Here is a 21,581-nt window from a genome sequence, read left to right as displayed (position 1 = left end):
TCTTTGTATCCCAGTGTCTTCAGACGCGGACGAGCTGCTCCAGTTCCCTCTGGAGTTATCCTCCGAATCCCCTGCGCTGACCACCTTCTCACCAACCAAAGGTACAATGTGGGGCTGACAACCCTCCTCCGTGCAGCGGCGGGTTGTCAGCAGTCCTGTATCACACGTGTCGGTCTCCGCAGATCTCCAGGACAGGACGGGCTCCTTGGTGGGTGCTCCTCTCAGAGGTAGGTCCGCTGGGGCCCGGTGCCTCGGACTCTTCTGGGAGAGGATTTTCGTGCTCAGGAGACGTCATCCCTCTTTTTTCTTTGTCTTTTTGTCCTGTCTCTGTCCGTCGTTTCCAGCCGCTGACTACAGTTCCTTTGCAGACAGATGCAGCAGCTGGATAGAGCACATTAGAATGAGGGCTCACACCATAAGACGCGGATCAGTAAAGACAAGTAGGACGCTGTGTTTCTTCATTGTGCTGAATCTTCCAGCCACACATGTGATCCAGGGTGGGGGCGGCACTGCAGCAATCATGTGATCCAGGGTGGGGGCGGCACTGCAGCAATCATGTGATCCAGGGTGGGGGCGGCACTGCAGCAATCATGTGATCCAGGGTGGGGGCGGCACCGCAGCAATCATGTGATCCAGGGTGGGGGCGGCACTGCAGCAATCATGTGATCCAGGGTGGGGGCGGCACTGCAGCAATCATGTGATCCAGGGTGGGGGCGGCACCGCAGCAATCATGTGATCCAGGGTGGGGGCGGCACTGCAGCAATCATGTGATCCAGGGTGGGGGCGGCACTGCAGCAATCATGTGATCCAGGGTGGGGGCGGCACTGCAGCAATCATGTGATCCAGGGTGGGGGCGGCACTGCAGCAATCAAGTGATCCAGGGTGGGGGCGGCTCTGCAGCAATCAAATGATCCAGGTTGGGGGCGGCACTGCAGCAATCGTGTGATCCAGGGTGGGGGCGGCACTGAAGCAATCATGTGATCCAGGGTGGGGGCGGCACTGCAGCAAACATGGGATCCAGGGTGGGGGCGGCACTGCAGCAATCATGTGATCCATGGTGGGGGGCGGCACTGCAGCAATCATGTGATCCAGGGTGGGGGCGGCACTGCAGCAAACATGGGATCCAGGGTGGGGGCGGCACTGCAGCAATCATGTGATCCATGGTGGGGGGCGGCACTGCAGCAATCATGTGATCCAGGGTGGGGGCGGCACTGCAGCAATCATGTGATCCAGGGTGGGGGGCGGTACTGCAGCAATCATGTGATCCAGGGTGGGGGCGGCACTGCAGCAATCATGTGATCCAGGGTGGGGGCGGCACCGCAGCAATCATGTGATCCAGGGTGGGGGCGGCACTGCAGCAATCATGTGATCCAGGGTGGGGGCGGCACTGCAGCAATCAAGTGATCCAGGGTGGGGGCGGCACTGCAGCAATCATGTGATCCAGGGTGGGGGCGGCACTGCAGCAATCATGTGATCTGTGGTGGGGGCGGCACTGCAGCAATCATGTGATCTGTGGTGGGGGCGGCACTGCAGCAATCGTGTGATCCAGGGTGGGGGGGCACTGCAGCAATCGTGATCTCTGGTGGGGGCGGCACCGCAGCAATCATGTGATCTCTGGTGGGGGCAGCACCGCAGCAATCATGTGATCTCTGGTGGGGGCGGCACTGCAGCAATCATGTGATCTCTGGTGGGGGCGGCACTGCAGCAATCATGTGATCTCTGGTGGGGGCGGCACTGCAGCAATCGTGTGATCCAGGGTGGGGGCGGCACTGCAGCAATCGTGTGATCTCTGGTGGAGGCGGCGCCGCCCCCATCGTGTAATCCAGGGTGGGGGTGATCATGTGATCCTCGGGACATTCCTACCTGCTTCACCCCAGTTCATTACCTGAATACACATAATTGTATCACATCACTAATGGATCTCTTCTTGTCTCGGGGCTGTAATCTACCACCCGGAGATCTTTATAGGGTTTCTCTTACACATGGGTCTGATCACCTTCAGGAATACTGAGCAGCACTCTAATGGCTACATATACCAACAAGCACAAGTCTACTAGCTGTATACAGATGTGTGATACCCACCCTTAAACTCATTGGTTGGTTCAGGACAGAGAATGTTTCTCCCACCAGGAGCCTTGTTTGCATCGTGTTCCTGTGACCAGTAGTCCCTTATTTTGACTATTTCCCGTACATCAGCTCCAATCTGGAGATTTCCCATGACGTCCTATGTGAGATAGTCCAGCACTATGTGTGTTGTGACCCTCGTTCTGCTGGGGCGGTGACTCTTTACAGCGGCTGCGGTGTATCCAGATGGGTTTTACCTCAAACTTCATGGACGTTTCTGTGGTCAGGAGAAGCTGGATCGGCCCATCCAATCTTGGCTCATGGCTCTTTATCACTTGTTTTTTTTAGGATCACCCAGCACACGTCTTACAAGACTGGGTGTGTCTGGCCACATGGGTACTGAACTTTGGAGCCACCCATACCTTGTCCACCACCACACTGATATCTGTCTTTCACAGATGTGTTAGTCCATGGGTTACCTGGGCCATCATTGAGAAGAGAGCTCGTGTCAGAGAAAGCTTACCACCCTTTGTTCACAGATTTTCCTCATTCAGCTGGCTCCCTGTGTCTCACACTCCATTCTTGTTGAACTGCTTGTTCCTATAGGGATTTAAGAACATCAGGAGTGACAGGTGCCACTGAGGTGACAGGTGCCACTGAGGTGACAGGTGCCACTGAGGTGCAGGTCTGCATTGGTAAAAGACTCAACTTTAGGCCCGTTTACTGCTTCCTTGTCGACTGCATTTGTGCGAGCATCTCCCCTGGCCCCATCAGTGTCAGCTCAGGTGGGAGCTTTATCTTCACTATGCCAGGCTCATTTGATAACAGAAGAGCCTCCATCCGGGCTCGTATGCTTTCTCTGGTTTTTATAGGTTTCTCATGTGACATTAAAGGGAACCTGTCACCAGATTTGGCTACTATAAGCTACGGCCACCACCACTGAGCTCTTATATACAGCATTCCAGAATACTGTATATAAGAGCACAGGCCGCTGAAGAACATACAGAAACACATTAATACTCACCTAAGGGGCCGTCTGATTTGATGGATGTCGTTGCTTTCCGGTCCGGCGCCTCCTTTCTGTGATCACAGTCTTCTGAGGCCCATGTTCATGATGCGTCCTACGTCATGAACACTAGCCGGCATTGACGTCCTGCACGGGCACACTTTGATCTGCCCTACTCAGGGCAGCTCAAAGTATTGTAGTGCGGACGCGCAGGCGGTCTTTACCTTTCCTCACGCCTGCATATCACAGTACTTTGTTCTGCCCTGAGCATGGCAGATAAAAGTGCACCTGCGCAGGACCACAATGTTAGCCTGTGTGAATGATGTAGCCGCGTCATCCACACTGGGCTGGTTAGAGGGAAGACAAAGATTGCAGTAAAAAGGAGGTGCTGGACCGGAGAGAGGAGGCGCCAGACCAGAGAGCAGTGACACCCATTGGACCAGACTGCCCCCTAGATGAGTAATATGTGTTTTCTTCGGCGCTCCATTGGGAGACCCAGACGATTGGGTGTATAGCACTGCCTCCGGAGGCCACACAAAGCATTACACTAAAAAGTGTAAGGCCCCTCCCCTTCTGGCTATACACCCCCAGTGGGATCACTGGCTGCTCAGTTTTCAAGCTTTGTGCGAAGGAGGTCAGACATCCACGCATAGCTCCACTGTTTAGTCAGCAGTAGCTGCTGACTATGTCGGATGGAAGAAAAGAGGGCCCATATAGGGCCCCCAGCATGCTCCCTTCTCACCCCATTCCTATTGGCGGTGTTTGTTAAGGTTGAGGTACCCATTGTGGGTACGGAGGCTGGAGCCCACATGCTGCTTTCCTTCCCCATCCCCCTGAGGGCTCTGAGGAAGTGGGATCTTACCGGCCCCCAAGCCCTGAGGCCGGGCTCCATCCACAGACCCGTAGAACCTGCTGGATACGGAGCTGGGTACCGTTCAGGGACAAGGCCCTGCGACTTTCAGGTACTCTGTGTCCCCGTAGGGACAGGCCGCGCACACTCCAGACTTGCTGGGTGTGCTAGTGCGCCGGGGACAGTAGCGCTGCGCGCTGGGGTTACAGTCACTGCAGTTTCTCTGAGGGACTTTGTGTTGGGGACTGCCGCGCCGGCCGCCCCTGGAGCGGCGGCGCGGCTGAGACTTGTGGTGCGCCGGGGACTTAGGCGCCGACCGTGCTTTTACGACGGCGGCGCTTGTAAATCTAGTCCCCGGCTTTTGCGGCCTAGCTCCGCTTCGTTCCCGCCCCCACCCTGTCAATCAGGGCAAGGGAGAGACGCTGTACGGTAGTCAGCGCCGAGGGCTGGAGTCTGATTTACATACTCCAGCCCTCTCACTGGGCACAGTGGGACGCCAGTTCCCGCTCTTTGTCTGCACACGCCCAGGGCCCGCCCCCCCTCCACAGAGACGCCGGCAGCCATTCCTGCACGCAGTCTGGCTGGAGAACGGACACAGGCTCTGGGAGACCCAGACAAGGGATTTCTGGCGACCACACACCCGCGTTAAGCGGGCGGTAAGCAGCACATTAGTGCTGGCCCCACTAGTGCCACAGTGTTATATTGGTGTATTTTTTTCTCTATACCATATATATATATATATATATTGCACTGTAAGGTCGCTTCTTGGCTGTATACCCTATATTGCTCTGAGGAGACGACAACATGTCATCCGCAAAACGCAAGGGTGCCAAGACACAGGCTGTATACGCTGCTTGTGCCGCTTGTGGGGCTGATCTACCGGCAGGTTCCAAAGACCCCCATTGTGTGCAATGTTCGGTCCCTGTGCCACTTCGTCAGCCGGAGTCTATGGTGGTAGTGGCCCAGGCAGAGTCACCGGTGAACCCTGTCCCGGTGACGGGGACAGAGTTTGCAGTTTTTGCTGACAAGATGTCTGTCACTATGACAAAAATCCTAGAGACCTTGCAGGCCAGGCCGGTCACTCAGACCATGGACACTGCTGCGGCAATGTTCCCCGGTCCCCCTCAGTTGGAGTTAATCCGTGCTTCAAGGGGGTCCCAGGCATTTCAGGCTGAAGGCTCTGACTCAGATGACAGTCCCAGGCCGCCTAAGCGAGCTCGCTGGGAGAGACCCTCCACGTCATCACGTGGATCAGGGTCTCAGCGAGAAGAGTCTCTACATGATGAGACAGAGGAGGGTGATCAGGAGTCTAATCCTGAGACCGCTCTCAATCTGGATACTCCTGATGGTGACGCCATGGTAAATGACCTTATAGCGGCCATCAATAGACTGTTGGATATTTCTCCCCCAGCCCCTTCTGCAGAGGAGGCAGCTGCACAGCAGGAGAAGTTCCATTTCCGGTATCCTAAGCGTAAATTGAGTACTTTTCTGGACCACGCTGACTTCAGAGAATCAGTCCAGAAACACCAGGCTTATCCAGACAAGCGTTTCTCCAAACGTCTTAAGGATACACGTTATCCCTTTCCCCCTGACGTGGTCAAACGCTGGACCCAGTGTCCAAAGGTGGATCCCCCAATCTCCAGGCTTGCGGCTAGATCCATAGTTGCAGTGGAGGATGGGGCTTCACTTAAAGATGCCAATGACAGACAGATGGACCTTTGGTTGAAATCTGTCTATGAAGCTATCGGCGCGTCATTTGCTCCAGCATTCGCGGCCGTGTGGGCACTCCAAGCTATTTCAGCTGGTCTGGCACAGGTGGACTCTATCATACGTCCAGCAGTGCCGCAAGTGAAATCCTTAACTTCGCAAATGTCTGCGTTTGCGACCTATGCTATCAACGCTATCCTGGACTCTACGAGCCGTACCTCAATGGCGTCTGCCAACTCGGTGGTTTTGCGCAGAGCCTTGTGGTTAAAAGAATGGAAAGCGGATTCTGCTTCCAAAAAATGTTTAACCAGCTTGCCACTATCTGTAGACAGACTGTTTGGTGAGCAATTGGCGGAAATCATTAAACAGTCCAAGGGTAAAGACTCCTCCTTACCCCAGCCCAGATCAAGCAAACCTCAACAAAGGAGGTGGCAGTCGAGGTTTCGGTCCTTTCGAGGCTCTGGCAAGGCCCAATTTTCCTCGTCCAAAGGGACTCAGAAAGAGCAAAAGGGCTCAGATTCCTGGCGGGCTCACTCACGCCCCAAGAAAGCAACCGGAGGAACCGCTTCCAAGGCGGCGGCCTCATGACTTTCGGCCTCCTCCCTCCGCATCCTCGGTCGGTGGCAGGCTCTCCCGCTTTTGCGACATTTGGCTGCCACAGGTCAAGGACCGGTGGGTAACAGACATTTTGTCTCACGGGTACAGGATAGAGTTCAGTTCTCGTCCTCCGCCTCGGTTCTTCAGAACTTCCCCACATCCCGACCGAGCAGAGGCTCTTCTGCAGGCGGTGGGCTCACTAAGAGCAGAAGGAGTGGTGATCCCTGTTCCTCTTCAGGAACAAGGGCAAGGTTTTTACTCCAATCTCTTCGTGGTTCCAAAAAAGGACGGCTCGTTCCGTCCTGTTCTGGACCTAAAGCTGCTCAACAAGCATGTGAACGCCAGGCGGTTCCGGATGGAATCCCTCCGCTCCGTCATTGCCTCAATGTCTCAAGGAGATTTCCTTGCATCAATAGACATCAAAGATGCTTATCTCCACGTGCCGATTGCTACAGAGCACCAACGTTTTCTACGTTTTGTGATAGGTCACGAACATCTCCAGTTCGTAGCTCTGCCATTTGGTCTGGCGACAGCCCCGCGGGTTTTCACCAAGGTCATGGCGGCAGTGGTAGCAGTCTTGCACTCCCAGGGACACTCGGTGATCCCTTACTTGGACGATCTACTTGTCAAAGCACCCTCTCAAGAGGCATGCCAACACAGCCTGAATGTTGCGCTGGAGACTCTCCAGACTTTCGGGTGGATCATCAACTTTTCAAAGTCAAATCTGTCACCGACTCAATCACTAACGTATCTTGGCATGGAGTTTCATACTCTGCCAGCGATAGTGAAGCTTCCGCTGGACAAGCAGCGGTCACTACAGACAGGGGTACAGTCTCTCCTGCACGGTCAGTCGCACTCCTTAAGGCGCCTCATGCACTTCCTAGGGAAGATGGTGGCAGCAATGGAAGCAGTCCCGTTTGCACAGTTTCATCTGCGCCCACTTCAATGGGACATTCTCCGCCAATGGGACGGGAAGTCAACTTCCCTGGACAGGAAAGTCTCCCTTTCCCAGACGGCCAAGGACTCTCTGCAATGGTGGCTTCTTCCCACCTCATTATCACAGGGAAGATCATTCCTGCCCCCATCCTGGGCAGTGGTCACGACAGACGCAAGTCTGTCAGGGTGGGGAGCAGTTTTTCTCCACCACAGGGCTCAAGGGACGTGGACTCAGCAGGAGTCCACCCTTCAGATCAATGTTCTGGAAATCAGGGCAGTGTATCTAGCCCTACTAGCCTTCCAGCAGTGGTTGGAAGGAAAGCAGATCCGAATTCAGTCGGACAACTCCACAGCGGTGGCATACATCAACCACCAAGGAGGAACACGCAGTCGGCAAGCCTTCCAGGAAGTCCGGCGGATTCTGCTGTGGGTGGAGGACAGAGCATCCACCATATCAGCGGTTCACATCCCGGGCGTAGAAAACTGGGAAGCAGACTTCCTCAGTCGCCAGGGTATGGACGCAGGGGAATGGTCCCTTCACCCGGACGTGTTTCAGGAAATCTGTCGCCGCTGGGGGGTGCCGGACGTCGACCTAATGGCGTCGCGGCACAACAACAAGGTCCCGACGTTCATGGCGCGGTCTCGCGATCAAAGAGCTCTAGCGGCAGACGCCTTAGTGCAAGATTGGTCGCAGTTCCGGCTCCCTTATGTGTTCCCACCTCTGGCACTCTTGCCCAGAGTGCTACGCAAGATCAGATCCGATTGCAGCCGCGTCATACTCGTCGCCCCAGACTGGCCGAGGAGGTCGTGGTACCCGGATCTGTGGCATCTCACGGTCGGCCAACCGTGGGCACTACCAGACCGACCAGACTTACTGTCCCAAGGGCCGTTTTTCCATCGGAATTCTGCGGCCCTGAACCTGACTGTGTGGCCATTGAGTCCTGGATCCTAGCGTCTTCAGGATTATCCCAAGGAGTCGTTGCCACCATGAGACAGGCTAGGAAGTCCACTTCTGCTAAGATCTACCACAGAACGTGGAGGATTTTCTTATCCTGGTGCTCTGCACAAGGAGTATCCCCCTGGCCATTCGCGTTACCTACTTTTCTTTCCTTCCTGCAATCTGGGTTGGAAAAGGGCTTGTCGCTCGGCTCCCTTAAAGGGCAAGTCTCGGCACTATCCGTGTTTTTTCAGAAGCGTCTAGCACGACTTTCTCAGGTGCGCACGTTCCTGCAGGGGGTTTGTCATATCGTTCCTCCGTACAGGCGGCCGTTAGATCCATGGGATCTAAACAGGGTACTAGTTGCTCTCCAGAAGCCGCCCTTCGAGCCTCTGAGGGATGTTTCACTTTCTCGTCTCTCACAGAAAGTGGTCTTTCTAGTGGCGGTCACGTCTCTTCGGAGAGTGTCTGAGCTTGCAGCGCTGTCATCCAAGGCTCCCTTCCTGGTGTTCCACCAGGACAAGGTAGTGCTGCGCCCCATTCAGGAGTTTCTCCCTAAGGTGGTATCCTCTTTTCATCTTAATCAGGATATCTCCTTGCCTTCCTTTTGTCCTCATCCAGTTCTTCGGTATGAAAAGGATTTACATTTGTTAGATCTGGTGAGAGCACTCAGAATCTACATTTCCCGCACGGCGCCCCTGCGCCGCTCGGATGCACTCTTTGTCCTTGTCGCTGGTAAGCGCAAAGGGTCGCAGGCTTCAAAAGCCACCCTGGCTCGATGGATCAAAGAACCAATTCTTGAAGCCTACCGTTCTGCTGGGCTTCCGGTTCCATCAGGGCTGAAGGCCCACTCTACCAGAGCCGTGGGTGCGTCCTGGGCATTACGACACCAGGCTACGGCTCAACAGGTGTGCCAGGCAGCTACCTGGTTGAGTCTGCACACTTTCACCAAACATTATCAGGTGCATACCTATGCTTCGGCGGACGCCAGCCTAGGTAGAAGAGTCCTGCAGGCGGCAGTTACCTCCCCGTAGGGGAGGGCTGTCTTCGCAGCTCTAACATGAGGTATTTCTTTACCCACCCATGGACAGCTTTTGGACGTCCCAATCGTCTGGGTCTCCCAATGGAGCGCCGAAGAAGAAGGGAATTTTGTTACTTACCATAAATTCCTTTTCTTCTAGCTCCTATTGGGAGACCCAGCACCCGCCCTGTTGTCCTTCGGGATTGTTGGTTTTTTTCGGGTACACATGTTGTTCATGTTGAACGGTTTTCAGTTCTCCGATGTTACTTCGGAGTGAATTTGTTTAAACCAGTTATTGGCTTTCCTCCTTCTTGCTTTAGCACTAAAACTGAGCAGCCAGTGATCCCACTGGGGGTGTATAGCCAGAAGGGGAGGGGCCTTACACTTTTTAGTGTAATGCTTTGTGTGGCCTCCGGAGGCAGTGCTATACACCCAATCGTCTGGGTCTCCCAATAGGAGCTAGAAGAAAAGGAATTTACGGTAAGTAACAAAATTCCCTTCTTTTCCTTTATACAGTGCAGCCTGGGCTCTTATATACAGTATTCTAGAATGCTGTATATACGCTCAGTGGTAGTGGGTGCAGCTTATAGTCTCCATATCTGGTGACAGGTTTCCTTTATGAAAGATCTGCTCCCTACATACACATTTGACCATCTTACCCTTTGCCGCTCTACACGCTACAGTGATTGAAAGTCTTCATCTCTGCCTCCTATACCAATAGAAGAGGAGGGAGTGGTTCTGCGTTTATAACCTCGTTGTGTAACCTCAGCATATCCAGTGTGGAATTAACCTGCTTCTTGGTATCTGGATCCATCTACGAAAAAAAAAATTAAAATCTCATTAGCAATGGGCGCATCCAGTATCCAAAAACATAACTGGATTCAAAACTGTGCACTGGAGGTCTACATTTGGGGCATAAGAAAGTCACATTGTACCTTACTGAGAACTCCATGAATCTCCTGTTATCTGTAACTTTGTAATGGGGAACCATCTCTGTGGCCTTTTAACTTTGGCTAGAACCACAGGAATGGCTCTGATCCCAGAGATGCAGCCCTGATGACTGGTCCAGGCTAAGCCACAGGTGACTGCTGTAAATCAGGATTTTGGGCAAGTTTAGGCTTCTGTATTGCAATCTCTCCTTCCTCTGTGAGACTACACTATACTGACAGAACTGTAGTTTGTGCTCTGTGTGGAAATAAATAAAGAAAGAAAATAGATGACTCCAGACATAAGATGTCATGAAGACAGAATGTCGTAAATTATCCACATACCTAGATTATTAAAGGGAACCTGTCATCAGAAATTTAGCTTTAAACTTAAGAGTTTCCCCCTCTGCAGCTCCCAGGCTGCATTCTAGAAAGGTTCCTGTACTTTTTGTGCCCCCTTTTAAACTAAATTATATACTTTATAAACTTGTACCTTTTGGTATGTAAATTTTGTAAATCGTCCATGGGGGCGGGCTCTCTGCTGACCGTTGCTGTTCCTCCAGCAGATTTACGCCGCCCCCCCAACGCTGAATTTCATATCTCAGGACGCCACCCCTAGGCGCCCGTGGTCCCGCGCATGCGCTGTGCGACTATAGCGGGACTGTGCACTGTGTGCACGTGTGACCGCTGGTGACGTTTTGCGCAGGCACGAGGTTATGGGTGGCGCTGTGAGTGTCATCAGCAAGTGACGCCCATAACCTCGTGACCGCACTTTCCCCTCTTCCTCCAGCGTTCTGCGCAAGCGCTTGCTGGCGAGATGACCCGACGTCACCTCTTTCCCATCTTGCCCTGCTGCAGGGTAAGATGGGAAGGAGGTGACGTCGGGTCATTTGGCCAGCGAGCGCTTGCGCAGAACGCTGGAGGCAGTGGGGGAAAGCGCGTCCACGAGATTATGGGCGGGCACTTGCGATGCAATCACAGCGCCGCCCATAATCTCGTGCTTGTGACACACGTCACCAGCGATCCTGGCGTGGGCGGCACCTCGGGCGCAGTGGGCGGCGTCCTGATGGATGAAATGGAGTGTGGGGTGCGGCGTAAATCTGGAGGAACAGCAACGGTCAGCAGAGAGCCCGCCCCCATGGACGATTTACAAAATTTACATAGCAAAAGGTACAAGTTTATAAAGTATTTAATTTGGTTTAAAAGGGGCCACAAAAAGTACAGGAACATTGCTAGAATCAGCCCAGGAGCTGCAGAGGGGGACACTTTTAGGTTTCAAGCTAAATTTCTGATGACAGGTTCCCTTTAAGATTATTATAACTAAAACACAACCTCTGGATATGGAGGAGTCCATGTTTGCAAAAATGAGGACATTTCAGTAAACCTGTGAAGGTGGTCTGAGCTGTAGTATGTTTGTTTAAACGTAATAAGAATATCTGTGTATGTAAATAATCAAAATGTAGATGTAGTTGCATAATAATCTGTCTATGTAGCAATTGCACAGATCTATATAAGTTGTATAGTCATGAAGGGGTTACCAAGGATAAGTGAACAGATGTACAAATAATGGAAGTTTTCAAATAATGAGCAAAAGTCTTATCAGTATGTTTACACAGAAAGAATGTTTTAACGAACAAAGATATGTTGGGAGAAAATAAGGAGTAGAATACTCCTTACTCCCTTGTTCTAGCTTCAAGGTTAGAAATTCAGATTGTATAATTGAGTGTCTTAGAATACACGAGTTCAGTTGGTGATGCTGGCTCAAGGAGAACATGTCTCATGTATTCATTGTCTGATACATTAATATCGGCTCTGATTATATATAGCTAATACGACACCGTCACTGGATATCCCAAACGAAGACTCCATTAGCAGTCTTCACCCAAATTCCTCCCTTGACAAACCAATATACATTATTAGTGAATTGTGGGCACCTTGTGATAACACTGTCCATGTACACTATAGCCTTGTTATGTCCATGAAGGGAGAAAAAACAAAACCAAATAAATACTGGCAGTCTGGTAGCAGAGGCATGGAAAAAAATGAATTTTCCAAGTAAATCACCATAAAATGCTTTGATGATTTCCCATGGAAAACTATTTGAATAAGTAGAGTTCGCTGCTCTAGTATCTATTAAGAAAGGGAATGTGCTAGCATATTTTCCTATGTCACAAGGACACTTCAAAATCCTACATGTTTTTCAGACCGTTACAAAGGCACATCCTACAATACAGTAAACAGACTACAAGATCCCCCTGTGATGAATTGTTCATTCTCAGCAGCCAAACACATTACAGCAACCCTCCAAGTATAAGTTCCACTATGTTCCACACTTACACACTGCTCACATCACATGCACACAGGGCACAGAGGCATAGATAACTTTTCCTAGTTCTTGGACCAAACTATTTAATGCAAAATAACTCACCCGGATATTGACAGACCAATTAGAAAGAGTAAGGCAATAATGTAAGAATAAGCTTCTTACCTTATGCTGCAGCTTTTAGCATTACTGTTTCTAAAACATCGACTCTCACTTGAGATCCGAATCTTATACTGCAGTTTGTCCCGGGTTTCGGCACCAAATTCTTTGAGCGAAATACACTCCTTCCAGTAATAAGATTTGTTTTACGAGCAATCGGGAAATCAGTGCAGCACACACGATTTGTGGCGTACTGAAGGGTTCTGCTTTATTACGTCATGGGACCAGTTTATATAGTATCCCAAACAAAGAAATAAGTCCCCTGAAGTGTGCACCAATAAGTGCAGTAGAGGAGTGAACGGAAATGTGAAACTCCCCGCCCATCAGTGTTAACTGAACTTTAATAACATTCAGTTATAAGATAAGATGGACATTATAGAACAAAATAGATTCTATTCTGTCACACTACAGAGATCATGGGATCCACAGTGGGGGACGGCGCTGCAGCAATCATGGGATCCACAGTGGGGGGCGGCGCTGCAGCAATCATGGGATCCACAGTGGGAGGCAGCGCTGCAGCAATCATGGGATCCACAGTGGGGGCTAAAGAGATAATGTGATGCAAGGTGAGAGCTACAGAGATTGCGTGATCCAGGTTGGAGGCTACAAACATCATGGGATCCAGGGTGGGGGTTACAGAGATCATGAAATTCAAGATTGGGGATACAGAAATCATTGGATTCATTGTGAGGTTACAAATATGTATGTACACAGTGACTGCACCAGCAGAATAGTGAGTGCAGCTCTGGAGTATAATACAGGAGGTAACTCAGGATCAGTAATGTATGTACACAGTGACTGCACCAGCAGAATAGTGAGTGCAGCTCTGGAGGATAATACAGGAGGTAACTCAGGATCAGTAATGTAATGTATATACACAGTGACTGCACCAGCAGAATAGTGAGTGCAGCTCTGGAGTATAATGCAGGAGGTAACTCAGGATCAGTAATGTAATGTATGTACACAGTGACTGCACCAGCAGAATAGTGAGTGCAGCTCTGGAGTATAATACAGGATGTAATGTATGTACATAGTGTCTCAACTAGCAGAATAGTGAGTGCAGCTCTGGACTAAAATATAGGATGTAATGTATGTACATAGTGTCTACACCAGCAGAATAGTGAGTGCAGCTCTGGACTATAATATAGGATGTAATGTATGTACATAGTGTCTACACCAGCAGAATAGTGAGTGCAGCTCTGGACTATAATATAGGATGTAATGTATGTACATAGTGTCTCAACTAGCAGAATAGTGAGTGCAGCTCTGGACTAAAATATAGGATGTAATGTATGTACATAGTGTCTCAACTAGCAGAATAGTGAGTGCAGCTCTGGACTAAAATATAGGATGTAATGTATGTACATAGTGTCTACACCAGCAGAATAGTGAGTGCAGCTCTGGACTATAATATAGGATGTAATGTATGTACATAGTGTCTCAACTAGCAGAATAGTGAGTGCAGCTCTGGACTAAAATATAGGATGTAATGTATGTACATAGTGTCTACACCAGCAGAATAGTGAGTGCTGCTCTGGACTATAATATAGGATGTAATGTATGTACATAGTGTCTACACTAGCAGAATAGTGAGTGCAGCTCTGGAGTATAATACAGGATGTAATGTATGTACACAGTGTCTACACCAGCAGAATAGTGAGTGCAGCTCTGGAGTATAATACAGGGGGTAACTCAGGATCAGTAATGTAATGTATGTACACAGTGACTGCACCAGCAGAATAGTGAGTGCAGCTCTGGACCAAAATATAGGATGTAATGTATGTACATAGTGTCTCTACACCAGCAGAATAGTGAGTGCTGCTCTGGACTATAATATAGGATGTAATGTATGTACATAGTGTCTACACTAGCAGAATAGTGAACACAGCTCTGGAGTATGATATAAGATGTAATGTATGTACCGTACATAGTGTCTACACTAGCAGAATAGTGAGCGCAGCTCTTGCGTTTAGTGAATGGGGTAACGGACGTCTTGAGGGGGGGGTTGGTGTGTTGCGGTCAGCCTGTGGCAGCCCCCTGGTGTGGTTCTCGGGGTGGGTAGCTGGTGCGTCCCCCCACGTTGGAGAATATGAGCAGCACAATCTCGGCTTCACCCTCTCCAGTGATTCTCATTCCTCCTCTTCTTGTTGCGCTCCTCGCTTCCTCCATTGTTTCTTTTCGTTCCTTCATCCCGTGGTTCTTTTGCAGGAATGCGTCTTGTGTTGGCGGCTCCATCTTCCTTCTGCGCTGGCATGATCTGCATGACTCTCCGCCATCATTCTTCCTGTCCGCTGTGCCTGCGCAGCTGAGCTTCACCCTCCGGTGTCTGTCTGCCGTCGCTCACCATCACACCCTCTCGCTGTCTTTATCTTCGCCGCCTCTTTCCCACCATTTCCTCTTCTCTTCCAGTTACCTCGATGGATAAGGCGAGTCCGTTGGGCGAGGGTCACTTGAGGAACCGCCCCGTTGGCACTCTTGGTTGTCCCACCGTCTCCGTGGTCAAGATGACGCCTCTCTCCTTTATACCGGGGGCCAAAATAACCAAATATCTCGGTATTATCAACATGTTCTTCATCCGAGAGACGACCTCGTTACGTGAGGTGAGTCCGCCGAGGTCCGCGCCCATTCACTGACAGCAAGCAGACACTCGCCTTATACTGGGGTCACTGCCTTGTGCTTTATTTTAGGAAGGCGGGGTGAGCGGCTTCCTCCACGCCTTCATATGTGAGGTGTTCGCCATGGTCCGCGCCCACGTGGCGGCTCTGGGGGGCAATGCGGTGGTGTCGTACATTATGAAGCAATGCGTTTTCATGGAGAACACAAATAAAAACCAGGTGAGTGGCTGCAGGATCTCCATGTGCTGTGCTTCAGAGCTGCGCTCACTAAGCTGCTGCGTGTTATACTCACGGTGGCGGTGTGGGGGCCTCTGATATCGCTGTGTGCGCGGTTCATCTTTTGATTTCTCTTCCCTCTCAGGCGCAGTGTCTCATTAATGTCAGCGGAGACGCCGTCATCTTCACCCGCGAGTCTGAGACCGACGTGACACTGTCCATATCGCAGCAGCACTCCAGCCATATGGCGGCAGGAGAAGCAACGTGAGGGCGGGGTCTGCACTCAGCTCGGGGGGACGCGAAGGACGGAAACCGCGCTGTCATTTGTGTGTTACAGTTCCATATCCAGATAATTCCATAGAACCTAAGAATATATTCTGCATCTGTCAGCCTCTGAGATCCGTCATCATCCGAGAGGATCCAACATCAGCCGCTGAGATCCGTCATCATCCGAGAGGCCCCAACATCAGCTGCTGAGATCCGTCATCATCCGAGAGGCCCCAACATCAGCCGCTGAGATCCGTCATCATCCACGAGGCCCTAACATCAGCCGCTGAGATCCGTCATCATCATCCACGAGGCCCTAACATCAGCCGCTGAGATCCGCCATCATCCAGGAGGCCCCAACATCAGCCACTGAGATCCGTCATCATCCGAGAGGCCTCAACATCAGCTGCTGAGATCCGTCATCATCCGAGAGGCCCCAACATCAGCCGCTGAGATCCGTCATCATCCGAGAGGCCCCAACATCAGCCGCTGAGATCCGTCATCATCCGAGAGGCCCCAACATCAGCCGCTGAGATCCGTCATCATCCAGGAGGCCCCAACATCAGCCGCTGAGATCCGTCATCATCCAGGAGGCCCCAACATCAGCCGCTGAGATCCGTCATCATCCGAGAGACCCTAACATCAGCCGCTGAGATCCGTCATCATCCGAGAGGCCATACATCAGCCGCTGAGATCCATCATCATCCGAGAGGCCCCAACATCAGCCGCTGAGATCCGTCATCATCCACGAGGCCCCAACATCAGCCGCTGAGATCCATCATCATCCACGAGGCCCCAACATCAGCCGCTGAGATCCGTCATCATCCACGAGGCCCCAACATCAACCGCTGAGATCCGTCATCATCCAGGAAGCCCCAACATCAGCCGCTGAGATCCGTCATCATCCACGAGGCCCCAACATCAACCGCTGAGATCCGTCATCATCCAGGAAGCCCCAACATCAGCCGCTGAGATCCGTCATCATCCACGAGGCCCCAACATCAATCACTGAGATCCGGCATCATCCACGAGGCCCCAACATCAGCCGCTGAGATCCGTCATCATCCACGAGGCCCCAACATCAACCACTGAGATCCGGCATCATCCACGAGGCCCCAACATCTGCCGCTGAGATCCGTCATCATCCACGAGGCCCCAACATCAGCCGCTGAGATCCGTCATCATCCGAGAGGCCCCAACATCAGCCGCTGAGATCCGTCATCATCCGAGAGACCCCAACATCAGCCGCTGAGATCCGTCATCATCCAGAGATCCCTTATCGTTTGCTCACATCCACCTCCCTCGGTTTGGCTCCCCTCGCACACATTACATCTGTGGCCCTTAGTCATGGAGGACTCTGCGATCTACTTGCCTGTGCTTGTCTGGTAGTGACAGATCGTGATTACTTTTGGCCAATGGGAACTTCTGCAGCTTCTCCTGTAGGACTACTGTTCCCAGCATGCTTCTGGCTGACACTGGCGTGCACTCACACCCTTTCCTCTGTCTGCGGCGTCACTTCCAAGAAGCGATTTCTCAGTTCTATGGGAACGACTCATTCACTGACAAGAAGCGGTTTGCTGCTTACAGAAGGTACTACCTGCAATACAGCTTCCGGCCGCGCTGCGGTACAACATCCGGACAATAATGGCGGCTTTCTTTATAATATCCTGATCAGTAAAGCAATAAGGGGCGGTGGAGACCCCATGCCAAAGATCGGGGAGGGACTCGTATAAAGCAGTCATCAGCATATGATCCATCTGCTGCCAATCATCATACATTGCACGTGTCACCCAATCTGCAGCGAGCACCAGGTGGTGCCGCCTCACCGGCCCTGCACAGCGGGGGGTGCCGCCTCACCGGCCCTGCACAGCGGGGGGTGCCGCCTCACCGGCCCTGCACAGCGAGGGGTGCCACCTCACCGGCCCTGCACAGCGGGGGGGTGCCGCCTCACCGGCCCTGCACAGCGGGGGGGTGCCGCCTCAGCAAGCGGCCCTGCAGAGCGGGGGGTGCCACCTCACAGCCCTGCAGAGCGGGGGGTGCGACTGACGCATGGAAAGACTTGAATGTAAATATGTAATTTGTGCCAGAATAGAGATTTCTAGAGAAATAAATCACCTAAAACAATGACTTTGGGTCCCGCCTATTTTTGATAACCAGCGCAGTTAAAGCAGAAAACTGAGGGCTGCAAACCTCAGCTGTCAGCTTTACCTCGGCTGGTTAATAATGTAATGAGGATCCCACTACGTTTTTTTAATTAAATACTTAAAAAAAAAAACAACTGGTGGGGGGTAGAGTTAAACTATTTTTATCTCATCTGTGTATTTTTTAACTCAACACTTGCTGGGGTAGTAATAGGGGTGTCTGATAGACTCCTCTCCATACATGCCTCTGTCACTTCACAGCTGACATCAACCCAAAAGTATTACCCTGATTGACGCTGCACGAGGCCAGCCGGGAAGACTCGGGCAAAGTGCCAGAATTGGTGCATCTAATGCATGTGCCATTTCTGGTGCGACTGCGGGCTGCTATTTTTAGGCTGGGAAGAGCCAAATAACCATGGACCTTCCCAGCCTCATAATATCAGCCCCCAGCTGTATGGCACAGAATGCATAAGGTCAACGAAATGGAAACATCACTTTAAGAAAATGACTGGACAAAGGCTGGAAGCTTGAACATAGAAATAACGACACTAGAAAACACACACACACGTACATATATATATATATATATATATATAATAATCCGTATGGACAGGGGCCAAGTCCTGCTGGAAAATGACATTTCCATCTCCATAAAGCTTGTCGGCAGAGGGAAGCATGAAGTGCTGTAAAATTTCCTGGTAGACGGCTGCGGTGACTTTGGTCTTGATAAAACACAGTGGAGCTACACCAGCAGATGACGGCCCCCCAAACCATCACTGATTGTGGAGACCTCACACTAGACCTCAGCAGCTTGGATTGTGGCCTCCTCTTCCTCCAGACTCTGGGACCGCGATTTCCAAATGAAATGCAAAATTTACTTTCTTCTGAAAACACCACCTCGTACAGTCCAGTTCTTCTCCTTGGCCCAGGTAAGAGGCTTCTGGCGTGGTCTATCGGTCATGAGTGGTGACACTAGGAATGTGACACTTGTAGCCCATGTCCTGGATACGTCTGTGTGTGGTGGCTCTTGTAGCCCTGACTCCAGCAGCGTCCCCTCCAGATTCCAGTACCTTCTACCACTCCTCTCCCTGCATGGAAAGGATCAAGAATTTACATTTTTCCTGGACTGGCAAGAAGGCCAACTCCACTCCCACCAATAACAGGTAAGTATGTATGGCCTATATCAAGCCCCGGGGTCCCTGTGATTTCACAATGCCTATCTTTGGGAATGACGATACCAATTCCCCTGCCCCCGTTTTCTGTAAATGAGATTGAATTGCTGCACAAATCTAAAGGTACCTAGAAACCTGGCATCTCGGGACGTCGTCTTCAGTTTGAGCCCGCTCAAAAGATTTGAAGGTTCTCAAAATAAAGAGATCTCCTGACATGAGGACCTTACGGGTAGCCCAGAACTGCGCTGAGAGATGATCCATTAGAGTAGGGAAGTAGCCATTTTCCCATAGCGGGACCTCCGCCCCCTCAAAGCGCACTACTTTCTTAGGTTGGCACCATCAGTATGGCGACAGGCTAAGGATAGGCAACAGCTTTGGCACACCCCGGCCTATCGGACTCCAAGAAGCCCAACAGACAGTCTGCCCCGACTGCACGCGCCAGATGATCCTACGAGTTAGGCAATTGACAGTCCGGCATCCAGGGGCCTAATGCCCTAAATTGTCCCGTCAGATAGTACAAGAAAAACTTCGGCAAGGCCATCCCCCCTAATCCCTTAGATCTCTGCAAGGTGGACAGCCTGAGTCTGGGTCTAGATTTCCCCCATATAAAGGAAGAGGTGAGCCCCCGAGCTGTGCATCAACGGCAATAAGGCCGACTTGTCCCAATTAATGTATAAACCGGAGAACTCCCCAAATTTATCCAGTGTCTATAACAACTGGTAGGGTTTCCCGCACCTTGTCCATGAAGATAACCATGTCTCACGCATATAAGCCTATGGTGTCTGTACGATCAGCCAGAGGGATTCCAACGGTAGATGGGTGAGATCGGATTCAGATTGCCAAGGCCTCAATGACAAGCGCAAACCGGACCGGGGACAGAGGGTACTTCTGCCGCGCACCCCGCCCACGAGAGAATGGTGCAGATAAAACACTGATGACCCTTATCCTGGCCGTATGGGATCTATACAACATGTGAATCCAATTGCTAAATTTAGGGCTAAAGTCAAACCTCTGGAGACAGGCAGAAAGGCAGGGCCACTCCACCGAGTCAAACACCTTGGCCGCGTCCAGCGAGGCCATGCCCACTCATTTTTCGGAAGCAGCGCACTATATTGCACTATGGATTGGACCCCTCTAATATTAATGGAGGTGTTTTCCCCATTTTAGTCTGGATGCACCATATCCAAAATAGCGGAGTTAAGCCGGGATGCCAGCATTTTGGTGAAGATCTTATAGTCAAGGTTAACTAATGATCTAGGATGGTATGAGCCACAGTCCAGTGGATCCTTTCCCTCCTTTTTCACCGCGATAATATGCGCCTCGTAGAGAGAGGCAGGTAGGAGGCCGCCAATTGAAAAGAGCGAGAAGACATCCAGAAGGACCGGGGCCAAGGTGTCACCGTATTTGTCGTAAAATTCTATGAGGAAGCCATCCTTGCCGGGAGTCTTCCCCCTAGCCATATCTGAGCTGGCTGCAGTTATCTCTTCTTTTGTGATGTCTGGCTCCAAAAACTCCCACTGTGACTGACTCACACATCCTCAGAGGAGACGTGTGATGAGGCCGGGCCCCTGTGTGTCAGGCAGATAGGGACACATAATGTCACACATCCTTAGAGGAGACGTGTGATGAGGCCGGGCCCCTGTATGTCAGGCAGATAGGGACACATAATGTCACACATCCTCAGAGGAGACGTGTGATGAGGCCGGGCCCCTGTATGTCAGGCAGATAGGGACACGTAATGTCACACATCCTCAGAGGAGACGTGTGATGAGGCCGGGCCCCTGTGTGTCAGGCAGATAGGGACACATAATGTCACACATCCTCAGAGGAGACGTGTGATGAGGCCGGGCCCCTGTATGTCAGGCAGAGAGGGACACATAATGTCACCCATCCTCAGAGGAGACGTGTGATGAGGCCGGGCCCCTGTATGTCAGGCAGATAGGGACACATAATGTCACACATCCTCAGAGGAGACGTGTGATGAGGCCGGGCCCCTGTATGTCAGGCAGATAGGGACACATAATGTCACACATCCTCAGAGGAGACGTGTGATGAGGCCGGGCCCCTGTATGTCAGGCAGATAGGGACACATAATGTCACACATCCTCAGAGGAGACGTGTGATGAGGCCGGGCCCCTGTATGTCAGGCAGATAGGGACACATAATGTCACACATCCTCAGAGGAGACGTGTGATGAGGCCGGGCCCCTGTATGTCAGGCAGATAGGGACACATAATGTCACCCATCCTCAGAGGAGACGTGTGATGAGGCCGGGCCCCTGTGTGTCAGGCAGATAGGGACACATAATGTCACACATCCTCAGAGGAGACGTGTGATGAGGCCGGGCCCCTGTATGTCAGGCAGATAGGGACACATAATGTCACCCATCCTCAGAGGAGACGTGTGATGAGGCCGGGCCCCTGTGTGTCAGGCAGATAGGGACACATAATGTCACACATCCTCAGAGGAGACGTGTGATGAGGCCGGGCCCCTGTATGTCAGGCAGATAGGGACACGTAATGTCACACATCCTCAGAGGAGACGTGTGATGAGGCCGGGCCCCTGTGTGTCAGGCAGATAGTGACACATAATGTCACACATCCTCAGAGGAGACGTGTGATGAGGCCGGACCCCTGTATGTCAG

General features: G+C 51.6%; 1 protein-coding gene across 1 annotated transcript in view; it reads left to right on the top strand.

Moving 5' to 3' along the window:
- Positions 1-17,737, top strand: part of C2CD5 (C2 calcium dependent domain containing 5) — a 119,455-nt gene extending 101,718 nt beyond the window's left edge. Inside the window, 7 exon segments of the mRNA XM_075343509.1 lie at positions 15-101; positions 183-227; positions 345-440; positions 14,936-15,126; positions 15,214-15,360; positions 15,503-15,621; positions 15,695-17,737. Coding sequence (XP_075199624.1) covers positions 15-101; positions 183-227; positions 345-440; positions 14,936-15,126; positions 15,214-15,360; positions 15,503-15,621; positions 15,695-15,710 — 701 coding nt within the window. The 3' untranslated portion in view covers positions 15,711-17,737.
- The last annotated feature ends 3,844 nt before the right edge of the window (positions 17,738-21,581 follow it).

Source organism: Anomaloglossus baeobatrachus, chromosome 4, assembly GCF_048569485.1.
Source record: "Anomaloglossus baeobatrachus isolate aAnoBae1 chromosome 4, aAnoBae1.hap1, whole genome shotgun sequence".
Classification (NCBI taxonomy): domain Eukaryota; kingdom Metazoa; phylum Chordata; class Amphibia; order Anura; family Aromobatidae; genus Anomaloglossus; species Anomaloglossus baeobatrachus.
Note: the sequence above shows the minus strand (reverse complement) of the source record. Positions and strands in the feature narration are given on the sequence as shown.